Source organism: Triturus cristatus, chromosome 1_2 (assembly GCF_964204655.1).
Source record: "Triturus cristatus chromosome 1_2, aTriCri1.1, whole genome shotgun sequence".
In the NCBI taxonomy this organism is placed as follows: domain Eukaryota; kingdom Metazoa; phylum Chordata; class Amphibia; order Caudata; family Salamandridae; genus Triturus; species Triturus cristatus.
Window position 1 is genome coordinate 945,901,616 of NC_140580.1, and position 10,780 is coordinate 945,912,395.

Below are 10,780 nucleotides of genomic sequence, written 5' to 3' on the forward strand. Positions count from 1 at the left end.
GCTACTTGTCCAATGACCGCCGGAAAAAGACTTCTGAAGACTGCCTGAAAACAGGAGGCTCTAAAACCAGTGTGGGATTTGTTGGGGAAGCGGTTTCAAATACATTCCTTTTTAAGGGCCAGGAGTTACAATGGCTGTTCCAGAGGTAGAAGTGAATCATAGCATATGGTGAGGTGCAGGTACTCAGCACTGTCTAGTTCCATATACAAGACATTTGCAAGGTGGGTAGCCATGGGAGAATTGCCCATGCAGCTTATCTACAGAACTTAAGCTAGATTAGATCTGGGCTCAATTGGGAGGGGGTTAGGGATAAGAGGAAGTGACCGAATAAGACCCCTCCCTTTTGTAAATTTGGTCCATGGCACTACTCATAAGCCTATCTCACCACTGCAGATTCTGAATCACGGTTGACCTTCTGCCCTTGTACATTATCTTTCTGGACATACGTGCACAAAAGCATCTATGAACCAGCCTTTGAAAGTACCACTACAGGTGCATGCTAAAGTGCCAATAGCATACTGTCAAAGATTTCGAACTCTCGTTTGGTCTAAGAGCAAATGTGTTCTTAACACTAGGGGTTAGCATGGCACTGCTTTACTAAAGTTAAACATTCAAGAAACCAAAAACAAGCACACAGATTCACTACAAGTGCGCCAAGTAATAAGTGGTCTTTATCTGGAGCAGAAAGGGTCATATTTTCCATAGATTAATCGACCCACAAAAAAAGCGTTGGAATTCAGGAGTCTTACAAGCAGTAACGTTTCGAATCTGATGTTAATTGTGCAAAATTAGTATGGCAAAGGAACGGATGACAGGAAGACCAATTACAAGCATTCTTTAATGCTTTTAAAACAGGTGGATAATATCCTTCGGTTGAGACATGGGCAGGCCGTTTCCACTATAAGAAACGCAGTCAGAAGAGCACACCATTGTGTAGCCATTTTTCCATTGTACGTTTTCTATAAAGGGATGGTATTAGTATGAACATTTTTACAAGTTATCACATCGCAATCCTGCAGCTCAATGAAGTCAATGGAAGATTCGTTAACCAATCTCATCAAAATACAACCACAACTGCTCAATAGATTCCTGCACCAACTACAAAAAAAGTGGGAGATCCAGGAGTAAACCACTCCTATGCAATTTAGCTAGGAGACACCACTGATGCAGCAAGTGCACTGAAGCACCTTAATCAATTAAAAACGAGAGCAATTAACTAAGGAGTTACACCATCTCTAGAGTATTTAGTTGGGAAGCAGGGGTTGAATAAAAAAGTATGGTAAGGCAGACTTGGTAGCGTTCAATTCTACAGCTGCTTGGAAGTCTAGTCAGGTGCGTCGGAGTGGCTGGGCACTTTAGGCAACAGGAACCTTATGCCAGGAGGCTGCAGAGTATGTAACTGCAGCAATATGCATTAATAGCAGGCGGGGGAATTTTTTTTTTTTTTTTTTAAACACCAGATATTACGACAGGTAATCATAGGCCTAATGTGAGGATGTGAAATCACTTTGCACTTTTAAGACAGGTAGTTAAATGGTATTTCAGACTACCAAGATATCCTACTGAAATATAGTCATGAGAAGTAAAACTTAAAGTGGACAAAGAAAACTTACACAACTAAACTAAATAAAATTTACATTTTTTTTTTTTAAAGAAAAAAGACGTTTACGGCATGACCTTACTCTCAATAGTAATTTTGTCTTTCCATCTCAGGTTCTAGGTCGAGCTATGGGTTCACATTTGCTGAGATAGCCAGGCAAGCATACAAGCAAGGAATCACACACGGTGCAACTAAGCAGCCATACAAGCAGTATCCGGTTTGAAAAACAAGAACCACCATTCATCACTCCATAACAGCAAGACAAGCCACTATGAAAAATGCTTTTTTATTGTGGTGCCAAGTCTGTACAGCATTGAAAAGAAACGGAATGCAGGAAACAGCGGAGGAAAGAGGGACAAACATCAGAATAAACGGTTCATTAACGAATAAAGAGTTCATACAACATAATTTACATCAGTTACGTTTTATGCAACTTCCTCTTCAGCCTCTTCTTCAAACTCTCCCTCCTCCTCTGCTGTAGCATCCTGGTATTGCTGATACTCCGATACAAGATCATTCATATTGCTTTCTGCTTCTGTGAACTCCATCTCATCCATACCCTCCCCTGTGTACCAATGCAAAAAGGCCTTTCGGCGGAACATGGCTGTGAACTGCTCAGAAATTCGCTTGAACAGCTCTTGGATTGCAGTGCTGTTACCAATGAAAGTAGCAGACATTTTAAGGCCTCGTGGTGGAATGTCACAGACAGCAGTTTTCACGTTGTTAGGGATCCATTCCACAAAATAGCTGCTGTTTTTGTTCTGTACATTAAGCATCTGCTCATCCACTTCTTTCATGGACATGCGGCCCCTAAACACAGCTGCCACTGTGAGATACCGGCCATGACGAGGGTCACAAGCAGCCATCATGTTCTTAGCATCAAACATCTGCTGTGTGAGCTCTGGAACAGTTAAGGCACGGTATTGTTGGCTACCACGGCTAGTGAGTGGGGCAAAGCCTGGCATGAAGAAGTGCAACCTGGGGAAGGGGACCATGTTTACTGCAAGTTTACGTAAATCAGCGTTCAGCTGACCTGGGAAGCGCAAGCAAGTGGTAACACCACTCATAGTTGCAGACACCAAATGGTTCAGGTCACCATAAGTTGGGGTGGTAAGCTTCAAGGTTCTGAAGCAGATGTCATACAATGCTTCATTATCAATACAGTATGTTTCGTCTGTGTTTTCTACCAACTGGTGAACTGAAAGTGTGGCATTGTATGGTTCAACAACAGTGTCCGATACTTTAGGGGATGGCACCACACTAAAAGTGTTCATTATTCTGTCAGGGTATTCTTCACGGATTTTGCTTATTAAAAGGGTGCCCATGCCGGAGCCAGTGCCACCACCCAAGGAGTGGGTGAGCTGAAAACCTTGAAGGCAGTCACAGCTCTCCGCCTCTTTCCTTACTACATCCAACACAGAGTCCACCAGTTCTGCACCTTCTGTGTAATGGCCTTTTGCCCAGTTGTTACCTGCACCACTCTGACCTAGAAAGGGAAAAAAAACAAGTTAGCCAACAATTACACACTCCTTTCGTGGCCTCTAAAGATTGCCTCTTTTCTACATCCCATCTGTTTAACCATTTAAATTCAAAACCACCGTATTTATTACCCACTAAAACCAGTTAGTATATCCTTCTAAAGGAAACTTAAGTTTTCATACTTTGTGAAATGTATTGGTGCCACCACTAGTGCCCCTCCAAGATGTGTGGAGCTTTGCCTCTCGGAAAATGTCCAAACAGTAATACTAGAGGTATGTGCCTCAAATTATAGACTTGCAATATTTAACTCAAACCCCTAAAAAGCACAACTTGTGGGGTGCACGTCATTGCTACTACTCACCTATTACAGCTAAGATAAGGGACAGAATCCATGAAGCTAAAAGATGCTCCAGTCCCCTCATGCCCCAGTAAACCCCCACCCACAGAAGATACCTGGTTGGTTATCAGGACAGCCTTGTTAGAGGTGATGCCATAGATATAAACTTGCACTAACCAAAGACGAAGTTATCTGGCCTGAAGATCTGTCCAAAAGGCCCAGACCGCACAGAGTCCATGGTTCCCGGCTCAAGATCCACCAAAACTGCACGAGGAACATACTTCCCGCCTACAAATTAAAAAACAGCGTTAAAGCTTAAAAAAAAAAAAAAAAAAAAAATTAAAAATAAAGTCTAAGAGAGAAAAACACTACATAAATACAATGACTGCTCGTGTCACTTCTATTATCTGTACAGCTAGATTTGAGTAAATAGGTTTGCAAAAGTGCTTAAAAACATAGGGGTACAATGTGCAACTGCATAAATTGTTTGGCTCTCCTCAAGCAGGTTTGATTTATGCAAATAATTCTGCTAATACATGCATGGTGCGATTACAGAATGACCTTTTATGAATCTGACCAGGTCTTATATAGCGTCTTGAAACAGTAGTCTACTTACTATCCGATGTTTTTCTACAACCTTAACAGTAATAATTTTAGGAGAAATAAAATCAGTATTTCGATTTAATCGAAACATGTTGGCTACATTTTTGTTGAGCAAATGAGTCAAATATGCACCGACATCGATGCAAAGCATCACTATACGTGCACAAACTAGACGTGTAAATCCTTTAAATACTGATACACCTGCACAAAAACAAATTGGCAAAGATGCTCAATTAATCTACATGGTATGAAAACGCTAAATAACTTTCTATACAGCATCGTTTACACAGAACACGAAAGATGCGCTAGTTAAGCCAGTGTTGGTTTACTACCTTGATACTCATTACTACTAAATATATGCAAATCACTCCCTGTAGACTTAACAGGGTCAAAAATAAAAATATAAAATAAAAATAAAATAAAAAAAGACAGCCACCCTCGGTAAATGTTTTTGGGACCAATTCGGATGCGAGAGGCCCGGTTCAGATAGTCTTTGATAGAAGACATCGGAGGGAGTTGCATCGTAGACCCGACTCGACCCGACTCCCCATTGCTCTAGTTACCTGATCCGCTATAGGACAAGCCCAAGAAACTACTTCATGCTGGCAAGATGGGTCATCAATACTATAGTAAAAGTTTAAATCACCTTAAGGTAGGAAGTGTGAAAGCCATCAATATGAATCACGTTAACAGGTCATTTACAACGATTAGAAACAATAGTGCGTAGAGTGAGCCATGCACTTAATCTAGTTACTCTAGGAATGAAAGTCAGTTTACTTAGAAAGATTAACATTAGTAAGTAGCCTCGGTTTGTTCGTGACGCACTATTAAACTAGTACAGGTGTTCTTGCCGGTTCAAAAAAGGCGAGCGAGCAATGTACTCTGGCAGTTTCGTCATGACTGACGACACCAAAACCAAAAACAGTTAACATATTGCCAAGGTACTGCTTTAAGGGCCATCACCGCATTGTGTAGTAAAAACAGAAGATACACCAGCTGTAGGTAACTGGAGGTTACACTGCTTTCTATAGTTTAGAATGCCTCGATCTACTTTACCTGTAGCTTCGTTGTAGTAGACATTGATTCTTTCCAACTGAAGATCACTATCCCCATGGTAAGTGCCAGTAGGATCAATGCCATGTTCGTCGCTTATTACCTCCCAGAACTGAAAAGAAAATGATATAATTAGTTTATCAACCAATGCAAAGACGATAGCTACTCTCCAGAGAGCCACGGACACAAGCCACCAGTCGCGTGACCTGGAGTCCAGAACTGGCTCAGGACCCCGGTCAGCGCCACTCGCAACTAACTGCACTGTCAGCTCGTGGCGGAGGGAAAGTTCTAGCAAGGGGCTCACTACGACACTCAAGAAAGGACCATAATGCCGGCGGCACACTGTATGAATTGGGCTCTTGACTACAATTCACTCAACTATGAGTGCTCAGGAACCGCGCGCCAAGCGGGGCATTTCAAACGTCAACTTCGAGGACAGCGGCGAGCAACCGTCACCTGAGGCCCCGCCCGCTACCTGATGGTCCGCGCGCCACTGGGAGTCCAGCCAGTCAGGACAGTGACGCATGGCCCACCACCCAGTCAGAGTACTCAATGCACCACCCAATCCGAGTACTCACTGCCACCGTATCTCTCCAAGAGGCACGATAGAGAACGGGGCATCAAGGGCAAACGTAGAACCCAGTTATCGACATGAAAACGCTCGCGACATGCGCAGCACAAGCCAGAACTAACGCAGCCAGGATACCGTGTGCGCGCACACACACCACTGTCAAGTAAAACAGCATACTGATCAAGGAAGCGTTCTTCCCAGTCCCCAATCAACCTATTCCTCGTAGACGCTCTCCAGATACTTTATTTTGCGCCACCAGTAACATGGTAGTATATTCGCCCACACATCTATCACCGATAAATTGCGGGTACCACGCTTTTAGACCTCACCTTGGCTCCAATCTGGTTGCCGCACTGGCCGGCCTGTAGGTGGACGATTTCTCTCATTTTCTCGACGTGTGTATTGCCTTCGGCAGATAATCAAACTAGACTTCTCGAGTCTTCGCAGAGTAAACTTCCAACTGCCAGCGCCAGTCTTATATGGAATTCTTGTCACTGTTAGTTCACTACTCTCGGGCTGCTATTGGACGACGAACTCGTGATTCCACGCCTTTCAGAACACCGCCTCCGTTTTGGTTGGGTTTTTGTCCGTCGCTCAGACCGTTGGTGCCACCTTCTGCCATAGGCGCTCTTTCTATTGGCTACCTACCCCGAACACGAGAGCTGTCATATTTACATTTTTTATGCTGTAGTGCTCACTGATTGGTCTCTTTGAAATGATTGATCTGCCAAGCAATTGGCCTGTCGTGTTGGGAACGCAGTCAGTTTACGTTAATTGCGGAGAATGAAAAGCGTCCTAGTAACCGTCTCGATGCAGTCGCGCGCCTGGAGACAAGTGAACAGCAACCACCTCAAATCTGTATCCTCACAACATGATTACGCCGTTTACGTGGCGTATGGTGCCTCTTGTGTCCCAGTCATTACGCAGTATTTGTTTGTGACTGTCCTCCTCTTCCTACCGAGAGGCGGGGATGTCTCTGGTCAGCAACATGTACTGTAGCTTCTGTCATGTCCAGACACGTTTTCGATTGTGGAGCTGACCATTGCATTATAAAAGACGTGCCCGCATTCCAAAACATATCCAGTGTCCATGGTTCCCTGGCAACTTGTTTGAAGAACTTTTTTTAAACACTTCTCCTTTCCCTTCGGTAACTAAAACGTATTTATATTTCTTTCAGTGTACTGTAAAGAACATTTAATTAACACAGGCGTTAAATTCACGTAAGTTCTTTATTAGCCCTTACTGCTAGCAACTTTAATTTTGCGGGTTATAGATGCCATTATCGACCATGGGGCGCAACATTAAGATGAGAGATTGGAGGGTATCCCCAGACGTATCGTACATTTTGTTACACAAGAATGCAATCACAACATGTACAAACATCTTGTTTTGACAAATGAGTCTTTAAAAATATGCTTTTTCTATGTTTTCTCTGCTAAAATTATAATTTATCTAGCGCGAGTCAATCAAAATTGCACCTCATACGGTAGCATTGAAACCAGCGTCCATCTTACAATTCACCACTTTTTGCGTTCAATTGAAATATCTTTAATTGCCGTGACTTCACTTTTTGATTCATTTTAAAAGGATTTTCAGCTTATGTATGCATTGAGTTCATGTTTTACAAATCTGCTAAGAGCCCAACGAGAAATTTGGTGGCTGAGCCTAGCGCGACATTTTTCAAAATTATTAATTAGCTTCCACTAGCAAAAGACTAGTTGATTGTGGACATTTTACGTCAAAAAGCCCTGGATTTAACTAATAATGCCTTTCCTTGCCCCCACTCTGTCCCAGTACACAGATAACAATAGGGTTGACCCCTTTAACAGAGAAAAATAATAATCATTTGGGCTTGTTTTGATGGTACATGAACTGATACTCGCATAACAATTTGTGTAATATCTTCTATATTCTTTTTTAATACAAGAATTCTGCCTCCATTTGCAGTGAAAACATTTATGAATTGCTTAGCCAGCATTAACTTTATCACATACATGCCAACATTTTAGAAGAGGAAAGTGGAAGATTTAAAAAATATAATCGGCAGAATGTATTTCTCCCATTGACTTCTATTGCAGCAGAAGCAATTTCAGGCGGGAGATAGTCGTAATAAAGTTATTTTGGGCCTCAGAATTCGGGAGTCACTCGCCTGAATCGGGCTGTTGGCATGTATGTTATCTTGATGTGTTGTCGACTTGGACTTGTTGCCTAAAGTTTATCTTTCAAATGAGAAAGAACATCTTAATTTTTCAGATTTTTATTTGCCTGTGTGGCAGTAGAAATAATTTCCAGGCCAGTAAAGTGCTGGTCATGTGGCAACCTTAGCCATGCTACCAAAATACGAAACCTGGCACTCCACACAGCATGAAACATAAACATGCATCTTGTACTACCCATTGCACCTAGCCTGTCTCTCCACACTCCTTTCCCATTTAACTAGATCTGAATCATGCACAGCATGCATGTTCTACACCGATACCAAGTCTCTATTCTTTTTACCGGAGACATTGGCAATTGAAATTAACTTCACTGATGAGACACCGTCGATCACAATGTTTTGCATAAGTTTGACTAATGCTCTAAAGTGTTTGAAACCACTTTAAAATGGATGTAATGTTTCCTATTGGATGGTAGCCGGCAAGTTAGTCATTCAGTCATCATACATTATTCGCCTACATTGAGACATAAAAGTGTGTATCCTAAACAAAGTGCATAAGAAAAAAAACATGAAATACATTTGCAATAAAAATAATATAATAACGTACAATAATAATTACAATAAAAATAATCTATGTGGCCTATCGAGGTCAATATCTATTTCTGATAGCTAAGAAGCATTTTAAAATTGATCCTTGCATAGCATACCTTGGGGCTCCCTAGCTGCTGTAAAAGGTAAAGGCCATATTGTGGGATCTCATGTTAGATTTAGGTAAAACTGGAAGAAGAAAACGTTTCCTTTGTGAGGTATAAAGTGAACTGAATAATATAAGGTGCATTGTGCTTTGCACGGAGTTGGCATCACAAGTGCATGTGGGGAGTGATGCAAACCATGACCCTGTGTTGGGGAAGGCCAGCAAAAAGTGAAGTAAATAAAGACTTAGCTAGTAAGGAGAAAGCTGTTTCACTCATTAGTGCTGAATTCGTGGTAAAATGCTGTGGTTGATCTCACAGTGGTGGTCCAAAGGGGTGTACCTAAATCCCTTGCACACAGGTCTGCCCTGCGTACATTGTAAGTAGCACTGCTTATAAAATAAAGCTTTAACCAAAGCCAGGGCCAGATGAAGAGAGAGTTCTCTGGGTTTAAAACCAGCTCTGGAATCCCCAGCTCATTAAAACGTCTTAGCGTAAGACAACCACTGTATACCCGCTGCTTTGTCTAGAACAAGGCAATCCAATATTATGGCTCTGGTAAGACTCACTCCTGTATTCCTGGAAGTTTTGGGCTTTGGTAATCTCTACTACAGAAAGACTACGTTTCTGAGATTTGGAAAACCGGAGTCCACGCCTCATTATGAATGATTTTGAAAGGTTTGTCTTTAGCTCAAGATCATCCATAAAGATATTAAAGGCACCCAGAAGAGTCTGCAGTCCATTGGCAGTTATGGCTATGAGGACTGCATCGTCCGGCTACAATAGTACAGGTACATGACGAGAGCCGACCTTAGGCAAATCGCTACCTCTAGATCTAAGGAATTCTTCAAGGATGTTGATATAAAGTAAAAAAAAGGAAGGGAGCTAATACACAGCCGAGGCGTACCCCTACTGTGAAGTTAATTTAGGGTGATAGGTCACCCTCTATGCTATAACACATCTTGGCTGATGTTTGCCCATGTAACCGGCGAAGTACATCAACTAAGGCTCTATCTATCCCCATGCTATCCATAATGTCCCAAAGTTTGGACCGTTGGACAGTATTGAAGGCACATGTGAGGTCTATAAATGGCAGGTGTATTGATCCCTTTTTAGCCTTGACATATTTCTGGGTACTACGATATAGGTTAAGACCTTATGGTATATGAATACGTAGAATTTTCACCAATCCAAGATGGCGCCTAGACTAATTGACCTTTCTGGGTCAATCATTTCTAGCCCTACGCTTCTCGCGGGCTTTCATATCGACGGCTATTTGATAGGGTCGCACGGTAATCAGTCACTCGTACTCGAGGACTGGACGTGACTTGACAGGACCCACAGGAGTCACCACACCGTCCACTCATACGGTAAGGAATCGGGGGGATAAGTAGTGCATTGCTGGAAGGGTTGTATAAGGACCATTATTCTAAGATATCGAGTTTTTACTCTTCGCGAACCACACGTGGTTCCTGCACAGGGGCTCTACTGAGTTTCTGCCCATTTAACTTGGATAGCCACTTGGCAGAATATACCAGCAACAACACTCTCATAGGAGAACTAGCCCTTACTGCTAGCAACTTTAATTTTGCGGGGTATAGACGCTATTATCAACCATGGGGCGCAACATTAAGATAAGAGATTGGAGGGTATCCCCAGACGTATCGTACATTTTGTTACAAACAATTTGTTACTATTAGGGCACTTCATTTCTTTGAATTCACAGGCAACGGACCAGATTCGGGATCAGATAGTTGGGACTGTCATTGTGTTTACTGGCCATACCTACAGACCATGTGGGTCGAAAGAATCACCGCACTGAAAGTAGGTATCTGAACATTACATGGAGTTGTAACGGTAGTCTGTTTTCACTAGCCATTTCCTATAGATTGGAAGTAATTAGAACTCACTTTGCTCCCCTTTTTTAGATGGATACAGAATACAGGATTCTGGAGGTTGGTGTCTGAGCTTGCTGACTAGAGTGTTGCACGAATGTTTGAATCACGGGTGCTTTGCACGAGTTGGATGCACCATTATGAGGTTCTATAAGGAGTAAAATACCACAATTATATCGATTGCGTAGTGGGTTAGAGTGTTCACGGGCACATACTTCCTCGTGTCACCTTGACATACATGTTGTCACTCTACTGGTCTTTGTCGTCTTTCCAATGTGGTAGGCTTTACTTAATTTTTTATCCTTTTGGTTTTTGGCCTATATGCTCTTATAATAGGTGTTTCATAGTCGGGTCTTTTCTGATGTACTAGCTTGCATCTTGTACAACTTGTT

General features: G+C 42.3%; 2 protein-coding genes across 2 annotated transcripts in view; one reads left to right on the forward strand and one right to left on the reverse strand.

Annotated features, from left to right (window-relative positions):
* Positions 1-3,087, forward strand: part of LOC146868408 (uncharacterized) — a 153,559-nt gene extending 150,472 nt beyond the window's left edge. Inside the window, exon 8 of the mRNA XM_085624116.1 lies at positions 1,714-3,087. Coding sequence (XP_085480242.1) covers positions 1,714-1,823 — 110 coding nt within the window. The 3' untranslated portion in view covers positions 1,824-3,087. The remainder of the gene's footprint in view (positions 1-1,713) is intronic.
* Positions 1,871-6,289, reverse strand: LOC146868409 (tubulin beta-4B chain). Its single transcript, XM_085609944.1, has 4 exons — positions 5,973-6,289; positions 5,076-5,184; positions 3,594-3,704; positions 1,871-3,086 (listed from the first exon to the last, which is right to left on the reverse strand). Exons 1-4 carry the CDS (start codon positions 6,027-6,029, stop codon positions 2,026-2,028), a joined length of 1,338 nt encoding a protein of 445 aa, XP_085466070.1. The 5' UTR covers positions 6,030-6,289; the 3' UTR covers positions 1,871-2,025.
* Positions 6,290-10,780: the final 4,491 nt, after the last annotated feature.